Source organism: Lathyrus oleraceus, chromosome 5 (assembly GCF_024323335.1).
Source record: "Lathyrus oleraceus cultivar Zhongwan6 chromosome 5, CAAS_Psat_ZW6_1.0, whole genome shotgun sequence".
In the NCBI taxonomy this organism is placed as follows: domain Eukaryota; kingdom Viridiplantae; phylum Streptophyta; class Magnoliopsida; order Fabales; family Fabaceae; genus Lathyrus; species Lathyrus oleraceus.
In genome coordinates, this window is record NC_066583.1 from 92,731,418 (window position 1) to 92,753,003 (window position 21,586).

Here is a 21,586-nt window from a genome sequence, read left to right on the forward strand (position 1 = left end):
AAGCATCGGTAACAACTGGATTCTAATGAATCGATGTTAGTATCAACTGGACTTTCAAAGATGAGGCTGGTGACAACTGGATCTTAAAGGGGGTAATGACAATTGGACTTTCGAAAATGATGCAAGTGACAACTAAACTTTAAAAATGATGCCAGTGACAACTGGACTTTCGGTACCAATGACAATTGGATTTAAAAAGCATTGTTGATGACAACTGGATTTTAATCAGTGTCGATAACAATTGGACTTTGAATATGATGCCAGCGACAAATGGACTTTAAAGATGCCAATGAAAATTGGGCTTTGAAACGATGACAGTGATAACTGGATCTTAAGGGTACCAATAACAATTGGGTTTTAAACAGGGTGCAAGTGACAACTAAACTTTAAAGATGCCAATGACAATTGTACTTTGAAAAGGGCGTCATTGATAGACAATGGACTTTGCAAATAATGTCGGTGACAAGCGGACTTTAGGTATCAATGACAATTGGATTTTGAAAATAAAATGAATGCTAGTGACAACAGGACTTTAGAGGTGATGTCGGTGATAACTGGACTTTAAGGATGCCAATGACAATTGGACTTTTGAAAACAGTGCCAAGAAAAATTGAACTTTGATCAGTGACAATGATAATTGGATTTTGAAAATTGTGTTAGTGACAACTGGACTTTAAAGGTGCCAATGACAATTGGACTTTATAAAAATAATGACATTGATAATTGTACTTCAAGGATACCAATAACAATTGGATTTTAAACAGGGTGCCAATGACAACTGGACTTTGCAAGAAATGCTGGTGACAACCGGACTTTGGATAGATGCTAGTGACAACTAGACTTTAAAGATGCCAATGACAATTGGACTTTGAAAATAGAACGCCGGTAACAACTGGAATTTGGTTACTAATGAAAATTGAATTTTGAAAACAATATTAGTGACAAATGGACTTTAAATATGATGCCAATAACAATTGGAATTTAGAGATGCCAATGATAATTGGGATTTCGAAACGATGCTAGTGAGAACTGGATCTTTAAGGATACTAATAATAATTGGATTTTAACCAGGGTGCCAATGACAACTGGAATTTAAACTTTGATAATGACAATTGGACTTCGAATAATGAATATAGGTAACAACCAGGCTTTTGGAAAAGATATCGGTGAATAGGATCTTGAAGGTGCCAATGACAATTGGACTTTTGAAAGGGTACCAATTATCGCACTGTGAAAAATACCTGAGTGCATCGCACGCTCAAAGATATAACAGAGTCACCACCGAACTTTATTTATTCCCGAAGGAAAGGGAAAATATCGATAAAACCCAGTGGAAGAGAAAAGGGTAATAAAGTCGGTTATGCAAGGGGAATGTATTAGCAACCTTCACATATGTTGTACTCAATGGGAACCATTTTGATTGTTCTTTGCATGAATGGGTGTTGCTACCTAAAGATTACTTGTGAAATAGGAAAAATAAGTTTATTAATTAGTGTGATCATGAAGGATTGGGGCCCTCGTGCCTACGTAGCCTCATAGTGCAATGAGGAAATCAGAACTCCGTAGTTTGGAGTAGAAAACAAGTGTGTGTTGGTTGTTTTTAGGGAACAATTATAATCATATCCTAGAATTGTATAAATATTAGCTGATTCTGATCCTTGTTTGGATGCTCTAAGCTTTTAGTCTTACTGCTAAGGAACGAATTATAATAGTTCTTTTATGAAAAGAAAGAAAATAGTTTTGAAAAGGTTTGTGTGCTAAAATAAAATAAAAGAGTTGATTGAATTGCAAGAAAAAGTTACTTAAATTGTAAAGGAGTTGTGAAATGAGGAAGGTGTTATGAAGGTGTGATGACAGTATTGTTTGGACCATTGTGTGTTGTTTGAATCCATAAGGTAGGTGTCTCTGAACCAAAAAGTGTGGCAATAACCAATAAATGGTGTGGCTAACTAAGAAAAACATTATGGGGTAACCAATAAATGGTGTGGCCCTTAAGAAGAAAAGAGAGTGGTGGTAACCAATAAATGGTGTGACCAAAGAGAAAAGGATTATGGCGGTAATGAATAAACGGTGGGGCGCTTAAGAAGAAAATAGAGTGTGGGGGTAACCAATAAATGGTGTGGCCCTAGAGGAAAAAAAGAGTGGCGGTAACCATTAAATGATGTGGTCGAAGAGAAAAATAATGTGGCGGTAACCAATAAATGGTGTGGCCAATAGAAAAGTAGTGTGACGGTAACCAATAAATGGTGTGGCCAACATATTATGGTCCAGGGGTGGGTGTTTAACCATGAGATGATTAACCCTAAGAATGTATGGATGTCAAAGAGAGTGTTATGTTTTATACAAAGAAGAAGTGTGTTGTGAAGTGATGGTTATTGAAATGTTGATTTTATGTAGCATACGTGGGGAAGAAGACTTATCAATAATTTAATTTCAATTGCACTAAAGTCTATGAACAAAGGCAAATACTTTGAATAACAGGGGCATATGCCCCATATTCAAAGGTACTCATAACAATGATAGGAATACTCCCTCTCATCCTTCTTTGTTGCTTAAGGTTCGTGGCACACAATTCGCATTGTGACTGACAAGTGTTGAGAGAAGAGTCTTTTTGTTGTGCTTGATGTTCACAATCTTCAAAGTCTTTTATTATGTCTTGAACTTGTGTTTGGCTTGAATGTGAAGTCTTGAGAGGTCCAATGCAATTCCAGTACAGAGGATCAATCCTATCAAGTGATCAAGAGGCTTCTGATCACTTGACTGGACATGAGACTCAGATAAATGAATGTTAATCAGTCAATCAGGAATAGCATCATAATATGTATCAAACATTTAGATTTATACCTAAAACCTAAGAAAATCAATGTGCTATCAAGCAAATCAATTTCTAACGTTAAAACTAATCTGAAAAACATTATGAACTTTTTCTAAAATTTTAATTGAAAATTTATCCTACAAACTAAGGATTATTTCTAACTAATGGTGTATTATTATTTTTTGTCAATTTCAAAGTATGGAAAACAATTAAAACCTAAGATCTAAGTATATTATTGTTTCAAAGTATTTTTTATGTAAAAATAAATAAAAATGGAATAAAAGAATAAGAAAAACTATTAAGAAACAAATAATATATAAAAAAGAGGCGTATGGGTGTATATTGTAACACAAAGATGATGGTGGGGGATTATTTGGGCCTGAAATCAGAAGGCCCACACACTGTGCACATTGTCCAGGAGGGGGTACAAGTGTTACTGGTAGGGTGCAGTGAGTAACCCAATTGGCTTAAAGGCCTCATGCCCAGGATGCACAACCTAGTGAGATGGAAAAGATTTAAGCAAAGTTCACTTCAGATCATTCACCATAAACACGTCATATTCAAAGTCTCGCCTGAGATGCTCTCCCCGCCGCGCCAGAAATCGCGTATGGCAGCGGCAAAGGTTCAATCACTATCAAGCATACTTCATTCCAATCGTTTTTTATGGTGATTATTATATAAAGGAGAGTGATGTAACTGATTAGGAGAGTGATGTAACTGATTATGGCAGCGGAAAAAGTCTCGCCTATGATGATTGTTATATAAAGGAGAGTGATGTAACTGATTAGGGCAGTCAATCAATTCTGTTAATCAAGTTTGGGCAGAGGTTAATTGCGAGTGTAATTGAGAAGAAGTTAGTTAGAGATGGTTAACTCTGTTAATATTTTGTTAAGTTGAGTTAATTGGTGAAGACTAATTCAGTTAATGAGTTTGTTGAGTTCATTTCAAGTGTGACGGTTAGAGTGAATTAGTTTGAATAGTTAGTTAATATGTTATGTTTGTGCAGTTATAATTGTGAATTTGGATTCAGTTTTGTCTGTTAATTGCATTGTAGTTAAGTTAGAATGTTAGTATAATATTAATGAAATTAAGTTGGGTGATGTGTGAACGGATTTTGGCTTGAGTTAATTTAATGAAAAATGTTAGTTAGTTGAAGTTAAAATGTTCCTTGTTAGTTACTTTTAGAATTATGCAGGTTAAGTTTAATGGAAAGTTAGTTAGTTGAAGTTAGTGAAAGTAAGATGAGTTAGTTTGAAGTTTACATGAAGTTAGCTTGAATTTTACATGAAGTTAGTTTGAATTAGTTGTCATGTTACTGCTACATTAATACTTGAAGAAACTAAACTCAGTTGTAATCAGATAGGAAGGTAATGAATGTCAAAATATGAAGGATTATTTGTTCGTTTATTTGAAAACAAGTTATGTATTGTGTGAAATATGGACTGTTAGCATATTTGTTGTATCATTACTGGTATGTGTGGATTGTTTATGAGAACTTTGAAATGTGTTGAATTAATCATGAAATTAATGAGTTAGTTGACTTGTTAGATTTATTTGGTTTTGAGTTTGGTTCAAATGTTTGTTAGCATGTATTGGTGTCGGTGCTTGTCGAATATGTTGCGAAATTTTATAATTGGTTAATTGTTATTTTGTTAATAAGTTAGTGGAATATAGAGTTTTGAAAGAGAAGTGTTAGAGTTGATAGTTAGAATATGGTTAATTATAATGTGCTAAAGAGTGGAAATGTTAGGAGTTAAAATGGTAGTTAATAGAAGCATTAGTTGATTTTGATATTAGTTAGCTAAGTGTTTGAACTTGAGGTTAACTAGTTACGGCTATTGAACACTAAATGTTAGCCACATTGTTTGGATACTGGATGAAACTAGGTTATGTGAACAAGTTGTTATGTTTGTCTTAATTGTTTATATATTTTTTAAATTAATGTTAAGGATTAATGGTTGTTATGACTAGCTATGTAGTGGAGCTGATAGTTTAGGATTGTTAGAATTGTGTTAAGGTTAATTGGTTAACTTGTGTTAATTAACTGTTAGTTAAGTAATGAACCAGTTTAGAAAAAATGTGGGCTCCCTTGGCATTGTCTTATGTTTGACTTATGATTTCATTCAGTTTGGTGTTTGATGTGAATGTGATAACTATGCTTGAATGTTATGCTAGCTTTATGAACTCGCACTGATAAATTGTGATTGAATTGTTGGTTGTTTGACGCAGGGCCATAACTAATTTGGTAGGGTGACCTTGGCTTGCAAAATGCATCATCAAAGCATGGCACACAAAATGGGCATGTCATGGAAGTATGGCACCTAAATAAGAAGATGTTTGAAGTCCTTGAAGCAAAATGAGGTGGCTTATGAATTAAGAAATTATGGATACGGATTAGAAATAGTGGTTGACTTTGGTCATCTGGTTGATCAAAAAGTTAATAGTTGACTAAAAATCAACCTTAGGTCAATTTTTGTTACGACCTTTTTCAGAATGGTTTGAGTGAGTTTGGATGGAATTCAACGACAAATATGTGGAATGTTGAAGATGAAGTTTGAAGCAAACTAATTGATCTATTATTTATTATAATTGTTTTATACATTTAATCGGATTATTTTAATTTGAATTCACTCATTAAATTTTTTATGTGATGCATTATTTTGTTTATTTTGGTGTAGGCAAAACCTTAAGCGACCGAATGGAAAAACAAGTCAATATTATATTATGATAATTGGCCTAGAAAAAAATCGAGCAAAAGGAGAACAACATGGAGATATAAATGCTGAAATGAGAGAAAAAAACTACAAATATTAAAAAAAGTTATGACACAATCATTAAAGAAATAGATCACATAGCTAACAAAGTTATTTTGGAAGAATTTGATGATGCTGCTTGTGCTTTTCTAAATGATACTTTCATATCTACTGCTCAAATTGAACCAGAAAAAAATGTTATTTTGTATGTATTAATTTCTTTTGTTAAGTGTTTATAACGCTAAAAATGGAATAAAAAATTATAATTGTTTTTTTTCTCTATCCAATTTCTAAATAGTGAAAGAATAATGAAGTTTTAAACTATTCAAGAAGACCCTAAGAAATAAAAAATGCAGGTTAAAATTTATAAACTTTCTTAGAAAAAGAATAAAGGTTCTTTAGGAAAATGAAAGTAACTTATTTTTCATGCTCAGTAACTTATTTTACATGCTCAGTAACAATAATCTACCGCGGGTTCAAAATGATAACCGAGAAAAGGTGTCAGAGCCAGAGAAATGGTCGAGTTGAGACTATTGTTCCGATAAAACCCAAACCCTAGCTTCAGTTTTTCCGATCGAACTGTGAAACGATGAAGATAGCCATAGAAGGATGCATGCATGGCGATCTAGACAATGTCTACAAAACCCTTCAACACCTCGAAAAATCCCAGAACACCAAAATCGATCTCCTCCTTTGTTGTGGCGATTTTCAGGCCGTGCGAAACCAGAATGATTTGAAAAGCCTAGCCGTACCAGAGCGTTACCGAGCCATGAATTCCTTCTGGAAATACTATTCTGGTTTGGAGGTTGCTCCTTATCCCACAATCTTCATTGGTGGCAACCACGAAGCTTCCAATTATCTATGGGAACTGTGAGTCAGTTCAGTTTTTCTCCTTATACTTATATGATAAGTGCTTTTGCTTTAAGTTCTTATTCTAAAGGCACTTAATTTTTTCGTTTATCCAAACAGGGCCTTAATTTTATGTTTTGTTATATAAGTAGCTTATACACAAGTGCTTTTGTTTATCCAAACAGAGCCTAAGGTGTTGATTTTTTGTGATTGTTCTATTTTAGGTATTATGGAGGATGGGCTGCACCTAACATATACTTTTTGGGAGCTGCTGGTGTGGTTAAGTTTGGGAATGTACGAATTGGCGGGCTCTCTGGAATTTATAAGCATTTTGATTATAAATCAGGTTTGTTTATTAATTGCAATTTTTTGTTCATGTTGCTCCCTTGCAGTTGTAAGTGAAAATAGAGTATTGATTTGAAAATATATAATAAAGAATATGATGTTAGCTGTTTATTGGAGCAGGACACTATGAAAGGCCTCCTTATGATCGCAATACCATCAAGTCTGCTTATCATGTTCGAGAATATGATGTTCGCAAACTCATGCAAGTTGAGGAACCTATTGATATTTTTCTCTCACATGATTGGCCGGTGAGGATCACTGATCATGGGGATTGGGAGGAGCTTGTGCGAAACAAGCCTTTCTTCAGGGAAGAGGTAAGAATTACAATAGTTTTTTCATGTTGATTTGTAAATGAAATTTAAGCTTTTAGTAATGATTACTATTATTCTAGGCATTAAAGCTATTCATTTTTCTTGTACTTTTGGGTAGCATTTAGAAGATAAGAAAAGGTATACTAGTATCAGATTTCTTTTTTGTAAGAAATATAAATGTATAAAAGGTAAATGGGAAGCCGTTAATTGTTTTGGAGCAGTCATGTAGATACATATTCTTTGAACAACATATAGCACATTGTCTGTCTATAACGACAAATTTTTTATTTGTCACGTTGGTAATTTTTCCAGATAGAGGGAAAAAGACTTGGGAGTAAAGCTGCTGCTCAACTTCTAGAAAAATTGAAACCGCAATTCTGGTTTTCGGCGCACTTACACTGCAAGTTTGCTGCTCTTGTTCAGCATGGGGAAGGAGGTCCTGTGACAAAATTCCTAGCACTTGATAAATGTCTTCCTGGGCGTGATTTCTTACAGGTATAAGTGTACAGCCATAAAGCAAAGGTATTCTTCTGTTTTAATTATTTGTGTTGGTCACTATAATTGTGGTGTGTTATGTGCCTTTAGGTTGTTGAAATTGAATCAGAGGCAGGACCTTATGAGATTCAGTATGATGAAGAATGGTTAGCAATAACACGAATGTTCAACAATGCATTCCCTTTGACGCGCAAAGGTGCAGATTTTCGGTGTGTGTGATTAAATATCATTTTGGATTTAAGCCTTAAAAAAAATTTCATTTGTTGTCTTGTTTTTTCCTTTCCTCCACCAACAAGAAAAAATTATAAAAAAATAAAGCTGTATGCACTTTATGACAGAGGTGTAAATCTTGAGATGGAAGATTGTCGCAAATGGGTTAGAAGCAAGCTACAAGAGAGGGATTGTAAACCTTCCGAGTTTGTTAGAACAGTTCCATGTTATGATCCTTCTCAAGCCGGTGTTGAGGGTGCTTCTGCAGGTATGTCTTTGTTCCCATTACAATGTTTGCATTGTAAGCCAGAAATTAAGATTTGTTTAGCTTGTTCTCTGATTTCGGATATTCATGAAGTGTTTGGGCTAATTTCAAGTCCTAGCTACCTAATCATACCCTTACTCATCTTATGTGTTGTTTCCATGCATGTATGTTGTAGATGTTTGCTATGATTAGGAAGTGTTGACTACTGCTTCTTTCCATCTTTATGTTGTATATATGTTTGATTGAGGGCTCATTTGTAACTGATTATAAAGAAAAGGGATTTTAGTATTCAATAATTTATAGATTATTGTTTAGAGATTTTTAAGAAAAAAACTATTCTCTGTTTCTTAACAATGATGAAAATTATTTTTAAAAAAATCATGCATAAAAAATGATTTTCAAGAAAAGCTACTCAAAACAGCTTATTTGATTTCTATGTTTTTTTAAAATTACAACAGACAAAAGAGAAGGCCTTAAATTGGTTTTTCTATTAAAAAAATTTTGTCAAAAATGGTCCGTGAAAGTGTATGTGATCTTTGTATTTTTTAAATACAGTAAATACTATTGTGTCTTCTCCACCCGTACCTTTTTCTAATTGATTTTTCTAACCTTTTTCTAATTGATTTTTCTAACCTTTTTCTATAGTATAGTTTTAGAATGTAGAAAGAAAAGAAGACTGAGTTATCTTATAACGATATTTTCCATATTTTTATTATGCCGTACTGCCATGTTTATATTACTTAAAATGCAAGTATAGAAGTTGCAATTTTAAGATATTTTATCTTTTGCAGTCAATCCCCGGAATCCTCAGACAGAATATCTTTTGCGACTTCTGGAACTTCCATATCTTCTTGATAGAAATCCTGAAGCAAAGGACATGTCACCTTATCCTTCTTTAATTCCAAGCGGTAAATTTTATCCTCTTTATTGGTCACACATGGGATACCAATTCATTTTTGCATCAAATACAAGAGATAGAGAGGAGAAGGTTGGAGAATAATACCTAGGGGGCATATTTCCAAATTATTGTTTATCATTTTTATTCTTTTAGTTGGCACGCTGTTCATTTCATTCTGAATGTTTCAACTGCTAACACAATTACATTTGCATTTTATGTGAAAAAGCTTAAGAGGGGTTATTTGATTTAGTTTGTGTGCAGTACTAATTGCAAAAGTTATGCTAGTAAACATGTATGGTAAGTATATAGTTTTCATCTTTCTCCTTTTTCTTGATCAATTATTTATGTATATGATTCTAGGCCCTGGTGGTAATTATAGCGAGGACATTCCCATTGATGACGTGGATGATGACGATGATGAGGTGGAAAGTGAGACTTGAATTTTAATAATTCGTTGCAATTAACATGCTGGCTAGCTGCTGGTTACACAACATTGACTCCGGCTGTACACACAGGATTGTGGGTTTTCCCTTCTCCAATTTGCAGTTCTGTTGCATGTATGTATATTAACCAACTATTGAAAAGGGTGAAAAAGAACTCTTAAGCCTATCCAAGAGTTAGGTTACAACTTACAATGCAGTTGGGCATCCCATTTAATATCTGTTGTCTAGTCTTTAGGTCATGCCCATGGTTTTGTCAATTGCATTGAAACTGCTAAACTGAGCAGGATCGATTTAGTAAGGATCCTTACCATTTTCTTAAAAAAATGTAAAGATCCATCACTATAATTTTGTGTATAAAGTGATTTAAATACTTGTCATGTCACATGTCTTAGAAATATTTGTTAGTTACCTAACAAACTATAGTAATGGAGAAAAAAGAGAGGGAAAAATGAAGGATTTTGACCCGATCTATAGTTGCTTGCAATTGCCTTTTGCTCTCATCAAAGCTCAAGTGTCCATATCTAGGTGTTTGCTACAATTTTTGACATTGGTCCTATTTTAAGTAAAGGTTCATGTCTGGGTCTAAAAATGGCTTAGAAATCTAGGCCTAAGAAAAAAAAGCCAAGTAACCAAACCTTGTAAATAGTGCTAGAGAATCTAAATAGAACAGAATGGTTATAACCGTTTTTAAGAGGATCAAATGGCATCCTACAATTTATATTTCTCACGTCTCAATCTTTTTGTATAGATCATTTAACACCTAATCTAACACCAGATTAGGTTGCAAACTAGTATGCTACGAGTTTTTTTTTGTTGCTAACTCTTCCTGTATCTACAAATTCACCAAACTAGGACTCTTCAAGTACATTTTGGTGCTTTATGCCTAATGGCGACTACATTTTGGTGCTTTCTCGACAATAGCAAGCTGCATGTTGATGGAAATTGGAGGAAGCTTTGGGATATCAGAATTCCCCAAAAGGTGAAGGTGTTCTTATGGAGAGCCGCTCGTGGTTGCTTACAGACGCGACATTGCCTTCAAAGCCGAGGAGTAAAGTGTGATGATCGTTGTTTTTTTTGCGAGAGATCTTATGAGAATGATTGGCATCTGTTCTTCGGGTGTGACGAGACGAAATCAGTTTGGGAGGAAGCTGAATTGTGGCACATCATTAGCGCAAATCTGGAGAGGGCAGGCGGTTTTGTGGCATTGTTTTTCCAGCTTCTTGAAGAGTTATTGTATCACCAAATAAGCACTTTCACCATGACGCTTTGGGGCATTTGGAAGAGAAGGAACAATAAGATGTGGAATGGGGCCAAGACGAGTGCACGCATGACTGTGCGTATGGCGCGAGAATCACTAGAGCAGTGGCAGCATGCCCGACTCAATACGGGCTGCAGAAACCACCCCATGCTGGCTGAAACCAAGACGATAAACTCAGAAAATATTAGATGGCAAACTCCGGCGGTGTTACAGAGCGGGAATGTGTCTTAGAGGATCGTAGGGTGAATATTAAGCCAAGACACTTTGATTCCATGATTTACCTCTATCTCATGAGGCGATGGATTTAATAGAAGCGATCAATTGGCTAAGAAGTTATCTGATGTGTCTATCGAACTTGACTATAAGCAAGTGGTTGACAGCAGGCTTGGAGGCTCAACACCAACACCATTTTTAGCGCTATCATTAACATTTGTAAAGCTTCGATTCACATTTATCAAAACTTTAAGATAAGTTTAATCAGGAGACAAACAAATAACGTTGCCCATTTGTTTGCACATGCGGCTTTATCTTATGCTAGTTCTCAAATTCATGAGCTTATACCATCTTGTATTGAGACCAATATCATCAATGAAATGAGTTAAATCCTTTTTCTGTAAAAAAAAAGTACATTTCATTCTCATTGCTGGTGACCCGGGTATGGTCCTGGTTCATCATCCTTGTATGAAAAAGCTGGATTTGACTTTAATTGTAAATTTATAATACATTTAATGCCATACTTCCCCCAAAAAATAATTGAAACAAACTTAAATTTTGATTCCTTCACCAGTGTGTCATGACTCATGTGATGTTATGTTACAACAAGACCCCATACTAAATACCAATCGACTCCATTGGCCAATCATCACGACTCATCAACATTATTGTCCAGCTTGATTCCACTCTTATCTTTTCAATTTTCTGTCGGTGTTTCTGATAAAAAAATTTAAGTCCTCTTTCCATGAAAGTGTATAACCAAAGTACATTCTGTAACTGTAACCAAATGTCAATTCTCCAGCATTCCATTAATTCTAGTAACACCATTTCTCAAAAACATGTGCATGCAGTAATTGTTACTACCACCACTACAAGTCACCTATTATAAAGAGTTGCCAGAAAAACATCTTTATATGTGCATTTCATTAGTATGTGTGAAATGATTAAATAGAAAATTTATTATGGATGAAAATAGTACTAAAGGAAAATGCATGACCAAACCTTCCTCCATCTAATTAATGACTTCACCAAACTACATAAATGTAGTTTCAAATAACGACAATTTCATTGCTACAACCATGGTACCACCTATATTTCCTGTATGATTATGTTTGTGTGTTTCACTATCTTGTCAAGAGTAGTAAAATACCCTGCACACTGCTCTTCAGGCACTGCTTTGAACCTCCAAATAAGTACATAACCGTTTGGTTCTATGGAGACAACAAAATCAATGTTTCTTTCCTTACTAGTTTCTTTTATTTTTATCTCTTGTTGTTATGTTTCATCTGTTAAGGCTGCTCTCTCTTTCGACTTTTATGCCGCTTCGTGTCCGAATGCTGAATTGATGATAAGAAATACAGTTAGTAGAGCTTCTTCTAATGATCCTTCCGTTCCGGGAAAGCTCCTTCGCTTGGTTTTCCATGATTGTTTCGTTGAGGTTAGTCGTCAACACCAAATAGATTATTCTGTAAGACTGTTTGAGATAACTTATGAAAATAATTTCTTACTTGTTCATAAAAAAAATTCTGTTTACTTCCAATTTATTTTCCATAAGCTTTGCATGATAGCTTGTTTATAATATAAATGTGTATTAAGCTGTTTATCAAAAGAGAGATACTTGATGTAAAATTCAAATTGGTTTGGTCTTGGGATCTTTGTTATTTCCTCCACATTTTGTAGGGTTGAGTCATTCTCTAAGCCAAAATTTTAAAATTCTAAGGTGTAATGACCTTGGAGGTTGCATGCAATGGTGAACTATGTAGCATCCATCAATACTTTATATTAAAAATGTGTCTGATGTCTTTTACGTGCCTAGTGTTTTGTTTGTGTCAGTGCTTCATAGATTTGACCGATTTTTTCAATTTGATTGTAGCTTAAGACGGTCTAAGACGTTATTTATTTGAAATGCAGGGATGTGATGCATCTTTGATGCTACAAGGGAACAATACAGAACAAAGCGATCCAGCAAACAGGTCTGTGGGAGGATTTTCTGTTATAGAATCAGCGAAAAGACTTCTTGAGATCTTCTGCCCCGGAACCGTTTCTTGTGCAGACATAGTTGCTTTAGCAGCCAGAGATGCTGTCGAAATTGTAAGTTCTCTATTGCATTTCATATATCATCCTTCAAGTTTACATTGACATTCTAGTGACCGAAAAAACACATTGAGAAACAGGCCGGTGGACCAAGGATTCAGATTCCTACTGGTAGAAGAGATGGAATGGTTTCAATTGCTTCAAATGTTAGACCAAACATTATTGACACAAGTTTTACTATGGATGAGATGGTTAAACTCTTCTCGAATAAAGGATTGTCCTTACTCGATCTTGTCATTCTTTCAGGTTCACGTTCTTCGTCTAAGTCCCAAAATAGTCGCAAGTTTTGAACTGTTTACATTATATCGAACTAGCATTACATATATAGTACTAATAGTTAAGCTTTGCAGGAGCTCATACAATAGGATCAGCTCATTGCAACACATTCAGGTCGCGGTTCCAACAAGACTCGAACGGAACTCTTAAGCTCGTAGACCAAACCATTGATACTAATTATGCAGACGAGCTAATGAGACAGTGTCCGGTAACTGCACAACCATCTGTGACAGTGAACAATGATCCTGAAACATCTATGCTATTTGACAACCAGTACTACAGAAATCTTTTAGCTCATAAAGTTCTGTTCCCGTCTGATTCGGTTTTGTTGAGCAACATTAACACGAAGAAAATGGTGGAGGATTTTGCAAATGATCAACAACTTTTCTATGTCAATTGGGGCGCTGCGTTCGTGAAGCTGACTAGTGTTGGCGTTAAGACTGACGAGGAGGGCGAAATTCGTCGTTCTTGTACAGCAACTAATGTATAAGTGTGCATAACAAAGGTTATGAAAAAATATCCTTTGCAGTTTGTACATCATTTTGTTTGTCTTGTTTCTTTCTCAATTCTTTGTTGTCCTCTCTTCTATTCATTGTGGCATAATTTGAGCAATATGCATTCTTAAAACTTGATAATGATTCATGTTTTCTCTTAACAAAGATAATGATGACTCATGAATTTACTAATCTGAGGAAGATCCAAAACTGAGCTTGTGTGACTTAAAAGTAACAAAGTTGAAGCAACATTATTTAATCACGCTTTTTGTTGGGGTATTTTGAAAATTTTAAATTTATAGGATGAATTGAGAAATTGTCTATAACTATTATTTCATTTTATTACTATTAGTGAAATGATGTTGGGAAATTTATTTGGAAGATATAGTGGGATTCCACTTTTTTTTAGCTATGAAGGGCAAGTGCACTTTTGGTAGCACCCTTGTCCAATACCAAAAGAATAGTTGTATCATGGTTTTCAAAATCGTGTATTAACATGTACAATCGTGTATTAACATGGGTTAGAGATAAAGTTCGTGTTAAATACATCCCTTGTATATATTTTTTTATACATAATTATTTTCTGTAGATATGTTGATGCACAAGATTGAAAATGAAGATGATGAAGATGGAGAGAAAGAGAAGAGATAGAAAATAGATCTAACTAATTTCTGGAGAGAAACTTTATTCACTGTATTATGAAATTCGGTTATACGTTTGATTTATATACACAAACAATAATGTCACGTAGTTGAAAAAGTTAACCTACATTAACTAGGTTAAGCTTAACAAAACTAATACGACTATTGAATATGGATTACTTCTAACACCATTCTTTAATTCATATTCAACTAATTAAACTCTACAACACCAATTTCATCCTTCAGGTGGATAAAATGTCCAGTCTTCACAGCTTTAGTCAGCACATATGCAAGTTGCTTATGGGGTGCTATAGTGCACAACTTCTAGCACTCAATTTTGTATTTGATTCCTCAAAAAATGAAACTTCGTGTCAATATGCTTGCTTCTCCCATGCAACACTGGGTTCTTAGCAAGGTTTATGAAAGATTTATTCTCAACCATCAACTTCACAGGCTTGTTCACTTTAATCTTTACATCCCGCAACAAATTCATAAGCCAAATAGCTTGACACGCAGACAAAGCACCTGCAATGTACTAGGCTTCACAAGTTGAAAATGCAATCACTGGTTGCTTCTTAGAGAACCAAGAGATAAGACCTCCCATATACATGAAGTAGTTCTTCTATCAACTCTGTCTCCACACCAATTAGAATATGAATAACACATCAGTTCTTATTCAAACTTAATACTAGAAGAGAATAATACTTCATACTTCTGAATCCCCTTAATATACCTCAGAATCCTGACAGCAGTTTGATAATGTGACCACTTTGGTTTGTTCATAAATCTACTTATCATTCCAACTGCATAACAGATGTCAGGTCTGGTGTTACAGAGATATCTCAATGAGCCAACCAACTATTTAAAAGTTGTAGCATCTACATCATTCCCTTCAACATCAGAATCCAACTTGTGATTCGTTTCAACAAGTGTGATTGCAATCTTGCAATTTGTTAGCTCGAATCTCTTTAGAAGTTCAAGTTCATACTTCAGTTGATGCAAAATGATACCCTTCTCAGAATACATAATCTCCATCCCTAGAAAATATACCATATTTCCTAGATCAGTCATCTCAAACTCATTCATCAAGACCTTCTTAAACTTCATTATATCATCTGAATAACTTTCTGTCGGCAATATGTCATCAACATAGAACACACCAGAATCATATTGCCTTCAAATATATGTTGAATATAAACGCCATACCCCATCTCACGCTTTTTTAATCCTTGGAGCTTGAAAAATACATCAATTTTCAAATTCCAAGCTCTAGGAGCTTGTTTCAACGCTTTTATGTAACTTGTACATCATCCCTTCCTGATTCTTTTTCATAAATCTAGGATATTGTGACACATATAACTCTTCTTGCAATAGACTGTTCAAAAAGACATATTTCACATCTAGATGTATCAGAGATCAATTCCTATTTGGAACTATAACAATTATCAATTTGATTGTTTCATGTATAACTACATACACAAACACTTCAAAGTAATCTAACCCATATTTATGTAGAAATCCTCTTGCTACTAACTTTTCTTTGTGCTTTCCAATTGGTCCATCTGTCTTTAGTTTTACCTTGAAAATCCATCTGATGCTGATGACTTTCTTGTTATTTGGAAGCTCAGTCAACTCCTAAATCTTGTTTCTTTTTATAGCCCCACATTTTTCTTTCATAGCCTTCAGCCACACTTTCTTCTTGACTGCTTCTTCAATATTTACTGTTTCAGAGTCTACTAACATGGAAAACTAAATGACTTCTCCCTCAGAGTCTATCTCAATATCTTGTAACATATCAAACTCTGAAAATATCCTTTGTATTTGTCTGATTCTTTGTGGCCTTTAAACTTGTTCATAATCTTCTTCAGATGCTGGAACAATATCAGATGTTGGACCACCTTCAGAAGTTGGAACACCTTCAGAAGCTCCACCTTCATAAGTTTGACCTCCTCCAGAGTATTGAACACCAGAGTCAGGATCTTCATCAGAATTTGGACCAAAATCAGATTCACCTTCAGAGTCAAACTCGTCTTCAGAGTCACCTTCAAAATCATCTTCTGATTTTGACTCATCTTCATAACCTTCATATTCTTAATTATATTTAGAAGTTTCAAAAGTTAACTCAGGTGTTGGCACTACACCAAACTTGGATTGAGACTTACTCCAATCCCACGCTTCTGATTCTTTCATAATAACGTCTCTGCTAACTTCAACCTTATTAGTGATTGGACAATAAAGCTTATACGCACTTGTATTGTGGTACCCAATCAACAACATTACTTTGCTTCTATCATCCAGCTTCTTTTTAGTAACACCTAGAACACATTTATAGTAAATAGAACCAAATATCCTGAAATGACTCACATTTTGCTTATCACCAGTCCACTTATCAAAAGGAACAATTTTCTTCAACTTCTTTGTTGGACACATGTTGAACACATATGCTATAGTGCCAATAACTTCTCCTCACAAGGTGTGAGGCAACTTTTTCTCCTTCAACATGCTCATTGTCATATCAATCAAAGTTCGGTTTCTTCTTCCAAGAAGACCATTATGTTGAGAAGTGTATGAAGAAGTTACCTCATGCTCAATTCCATACTCCTCACGGAACTTTCTGAACTCTATAGAGTCATACTCACATCCATCATCAGTTATGAGAATTTTCCATTTCTAACCACTCTATTTTTCAGCCTTCACCTTGAATTTCTGAAACTCAGCAATCACCTCATGCTTAAATTTGATGAATTCTACCAATGTCATTCTTGTGATCTCATCCACAAACGACACAAAGTATTTGTTTCCTCCAAGTGAATGTACTTCAAATGGCCCACAAACATCAGAATGTACTACTCCTAAAGCATGCTTTGCTCTTGGAGCTACTTTTGATGCAAATGGAAATTTAGGTTGCTTGCCTTTCATGCATATCTAACATGACTTCTCAGGCTTCACAATCTTGGGAATGCAATATACCAACTTCTTAGAATTCAGATGCTCTAAGCTTCTAAAATTAAGATGCCTCAATCTCTTGTGCCACATCTCACTCTCACTTTCAGTGCCTTTCTCATTAAGACATTTAGTTTCAGTTGTCTCCACATTTACCTTGAATATTTTGTTGCTTCCCTGCTCAGATTGCATAATCAGCTTCTGATCAAAATCATACAACTTCAAGAGATTGTTCTTCATAGTAACTAAGAAACCTTTCTCAATTAGCTGACCTACACTCAACAGATTGCTCTTCATGTCAGAAACATACCAAACATCCTTTATCAGAATAATATTATCATTCTTCACCTTGAATTTGACATTTTTGATACCTTCAACGTTAAGGTATTTATCATCAACACATCTTATCTTTGTCCTCTTTCTAGAGTCAAAATCAACCGGCCATTATTTGTTTTCAGTTAGGTGATTTGAGCAGGCAGTGTCCATATATCACTAGTCTACCAAATACGCCCCATCAGATTCAGAAGTCATCAATAACATAGGTTCATCATCAGAATCTCATCTGCCTATGTTTGCTTCTTCTGATTTCATTTCCTTATTTAACCAACAGTCAACAGCAAAATGATCAAACTTCTTACAACAGTAACATTGAACCTTCTTCTTGTCAAACTTCTCATTTCCCTTCTAATATTTCTTCTCATCAGAATTGGAGGCTTCCGACTTCTGAAAACCACCACCATGTCTCTTCTTAGATTCTGACCAAGACTGTTTCTGACTCTTCTTCTCAAAAGACGCCTTCAGAATCTGTTATACCTCTGTTTCAGAGGTTCTCTCAATCATACACAACTCTTGTGTCTCTAGCCTGCTCTGCAGCTCTTCAATCCTTATGGTGATGAGGTATTTAGAATGTTCAATTGTTACAACAATGTAATCAAATTGAGGAGTAAGAGATCTCAATACCTTCTTAATGATTACTTGTTTTGACAAAGTTTCTCTACAAGATTTTATCTCATTGGTGATCAGAATCACTCTAGAGATGTAATCTGGTATCTTCTCATTGTCCTTCATGTTGAGATTCTCATACTGCTTACATAGAGACTGAAGCTTCACCTTTTTCACTTATGCATCACCGTCGTAGCACCGTACTAGTGTTCCCACGCAGCCTTCGCCGTCGTCGAATCAACGATTTTCTCAAACACCCCACATCCACATACTGATGGATGTAGAACAACGCCTTTTGATCTCTCTTTCTCGTTTCTCTTTGCGTGTTTCTATGTGCATCCTCCGTAGCCGAAACATAACCGCCGTTGACGAGATCAAGAACGTCTTGAGCGTCAAACAACACACGCATCTGAATTGACCACTGATTCCAATTATTTCCATATAACACTGGAAGCTTTGTATTCAAGCTACCGTTATGTCGTTCATCTTCGATTTTGTGCACTGAAACTCACACAGATCTCACCAAACACTCGTGTTTCCCAATCCAGCAAAATCAAGAAATGTAATTCTATTACGATTCCGATCGTAAATTCAAGAAACAAAATCAATCACACACGCCTCACCGTACACTCGTGTTTCCCTGTGAATCTTTCTTGTGAATCGAATCGGAGCTCTAGATACCAATTATTAGTGCACAAGGTTGAAGATGAAGATGAAGAAGATGGAGAAAGAGAAGAGAGAGAAAATAGATATAACTAACTTTTAAAGAAAAATTCTATTTACTGAATTATGAAATTCGATTACACATTTGATTTATATACAAAAACAATAATATCATATAGACGAAAATACTAATCTACACTAGCTATATTAAACATAACAAAACTAATACTACACTTAAATATGAATTATTTTTAACTTTTTTTTTATAAACAATGAGAATTATATTAAAATCAAGCACTAAGGTAGTTAACCCAAATACAAACATGAGAAAGCAAGTTGAAACAAAGCCACCCATCAAACAAACAAACAAAACAAATGTTTCACCATAGATTCAACGGACACTTCAAGTAACCTGAAAATAGATTGCCACGCAGAAACTAAAATGGAACGGGGAAATAGGTGAAGATGGGTCTAGTTTAAGATTTGAATCTACTCAAATAAAACGAATTGAGAATTGAAAACCCATGTCAACCTTAGTTGTAATATAACTAAAGAGACAAAATAAGTGAGAAAATAATAATTAAAAATGAATCAGATTCGCCAATTTGTTTTCTACGCCAACTTCTTCCTATTGGACCCTTCCATAAAGCTAGAATAATTGACAACTTAGAAATGTTTTTTACACAAAGACTGCTAATTGTATATATTTACATGATTTTCAACTTTTGTTTTTTCTCTCTTCTTGTGTCCTTTCTCTCTCCCTCGAGTCCAACATTCACACTCATATACATAGATGATATCGGAAGACAAATCTATTCATATGTGTCTAAATAACAGCTGAAAAATTAAGGTATCAATTTTTATATCTAAATAACAGTGATCAAAAACCATTATGCTCGAAATTGATTAAAAAACTATATTTAAGTCATGAAAAAACGAGGGGAAATACTTAAAATAATATCCGTCGTTAATCCATAATCCAAAAGCGTGTCCCCTGTTTTATAAAAAAAAACAAAAACCACTGGTATTTTGTATTAAAACCCATTGATCATTAGAAACCCAATTAACTTTTTTCCAAAATCAAATTGTGATGCATGATATTATAGCCAACAGTACTATTCAAAGGAATCCAAAAATCCTAGATCAAATTGTGCTGCTTTTATGCTATTTTTCCACCATTCAATTCAACCTAAAAGATTCACCACCCACCCAAAATGTCCACACATAATATACACAAAAACAAAAAACAATACCCTTAATAATAATACAATATCTAAAATTCTAAATACACAGTACATCATCGAATTGTCAAATTAGAAAAACAAAAAGTACAAGTAAATAATTTCAAGGAAACTCAAATATTTATTTATTACTACTACTCCCTATTCAGACACAAAAAAATAAAAATGATTTTTAATTTTCACTTTCACTTGAGTCAGAAGCACCGTGATGATTGACCTTAGCAATCCCTATCCTTGGCGTATCCACAATAGTACAAGCAGAAGACATTTCCATTTGACAAACCCTAACCGCCCCGATCAACTTCTCCGGCAACTCCTCCTCCGTCTGCGCCTCCACAACAAATCCCATATCAATCGTAACACTCGTCACATATCCCAACGCAAGTCGCAGGATAGCATTCGCTATTGCACTACTTCCGATATCAACGTCAATCTCTAAGTAGTTAGGTCCTCTATGATAATGACACGTCAGCGCTTTCCCTAACAAACACGCGCTGTAGTTACCTACAGCCTTTTTCACTATCCACGGTCCTTTCACGATCCGGTTCACTAACTTGAACCGCTGATTTCGAAAGGAGTCGTCTCCTTCGATGAACCGGCCGAGCAACGAACCGGATTGAACCGGATCTTCCGTCGCGTAGTAGAACACCGCGCTGTGGTGCTCCTTACCTGGAATCTGGAGATTCACGGCGAAGATGAAACTCTTCAACGACTTACCGTTGGATTGCGCTCTCTTGAGCGCGTTGGAGATTCGATTATCGGAGCGATTCAACACGTTGTCGAGTTTCGTTGACGATTTGAGCCAGTCCATGCCGGCTGGAGAGAGGAGATATTCACCTGCGGGAGATTTTTGTCGTTTTGTGAAGTAGCTCTGAGAGCGGAGGTTGAAGACATCGCCGGGAGGTGAAGCCCAGCCGTTTGTTCCGGTGTTGAGATCGACGTGGCGAAGAGATCCGCCGTTGATTGTTTCAGCTGTCCAGTGAGAAGAATTATCGGCGGTGGATCCTGAATCGGTGCCGGAGCTCCGGGAACTGTCGTCGGTTGCGTACATCAGTTTGGTTTGGGGATTTGTGTGGAGTGGTTGGGGTTTTGAAGAGTGAAAAAGTTCATTTAATTGTTTTTTCTGTGTTCACTGCACACAGCGAAACACGCCTAAGATATCAGTTCTCTCCTTTATTATTATGGAGCTACATGTGTTATAGTGGAATAGGAGAAGGAAAGAAGGAGGAAAGGGAAATGGTCTTGTGTTTCCCTTAAACTACGAAAATGCCACTATTATATATTACCTACCCTACACCAAAAAAATATACCCAATTCAGTTTAAGAAGGAAAATATTTGAGTAATAATTGATTTAATTTCTGAAAAGTTAAATCATTGAACTTTATTTTGTGATAAATTTAGATATTTATTCAAAATATTTTATATAGTAATTTTTT

At 35.2% G+C, this 21,586-nt stretch overlaps 2 protein-coding genes and 1 long non-coding RNA gene across 3 annotated transcripts; 2 read left to right on the forward strand and 1 right to left on the reverse strand.

The window, feature by feature from the left end:
- The first annotated feature begins 3,293 nt into the window (after positions 1 to 3,293).
- Positions 3,294 to 5,379, forward strand: LOC127087801 (uncharacterized). Its single transcript, XR_007790041.1, has 2 exons — positions 3,294 to 3,437; positions 5,045 to 5,379. It is a non-coding gene; the product is annotated as an uncharacterized LOC127087801 (long non-coding RNA).
- A 649-nt stretch (positions 5,380 to 6,028) lies between these two features.
- Positions 6,029 to 13,911, forward strand: LOC127078917 (lariat debranching enzyme). Its single transcript, XM_051019331.1, has 14 exons — positions 6,029 to 6,438; positions 6,642 to 6,763; positions 6,883 to 7,076; positions 7,386 to 7,568; positions 7,659 to 7,777; positions 7,907 to 8,046; positions 8,835 to 8,951; positions 9,302 to 9,376; positions 9,418 to 9,498; positions 11,903 to 11,955; positions 12,057 to 12,293; positions 12,767 to 12,946; positions 13,030 to 13,195; positions 13,300 to 13,911. Exons 1-14 carry the CDS (start codon positions 6,158 to 6,160, stop codon positions 13,713 to 13,715), a joined length of 2,364 nt encoding a protein of 787 aa, XP_050875288.1. The 5' UTR covers positions 6,029 to 6,157; the 3' UTR covers positions 13,716 to 13,911.
- Positions 13,912 to 20,138: 6,227 nt separating this feature from the next.
- On the reverse strand, positions 20,139 to 21,368 carry LOC127087802 (protein ENHANCED DISEASE RESISTANCE 2-like). The gene has a single exon (XM_051028728.1). The coding sequence runs from the start codon at positions 21,198 to 21,200 to the stop codon at positions 20,322 to 20,324; it is 879 nt and encodes a 292-aa protein (XP_050884685.1). The 5' UTR covers positions 21,201 to 21,368; the 3' UTR covers positions 20,139 to 20,321.
- Between the last annotated feature and the right edge of the window lie 218 nt (positions 21,369 to 21,586).

Bases quoted from the DNA above. Each gene is read 5' to 3' on its own strand.
- LOC127078917 (XM_051019331.1), top strand. From the start codon at position 6,158: ATGAAGATAGCCATAGAAGGATGCATGCATGGCGATCTAGACAATGTC. The intron at 7,077-7,385 runs GTAAGAATTACA...TAATTTTTCCAG, and splicing joins AGCCTTTCTTCAGGGAAGAG to ATAGAGGGAAAAAGACTTGG. The intron at 11,956-12,056 runs GTATGATTATGT...ATAAGTACATAA, and splicing joins TGGTACCACCTATATTTCCT to CCGTTTGGTTCTATGGAGAC.
- LOC127087802 (XM_051028728.1), bottom strand. From the start codon at position 21,200: ATGTACGCAACCGACGACAGTTCCCGGAGCTCCGGCACCGATTCAGGA.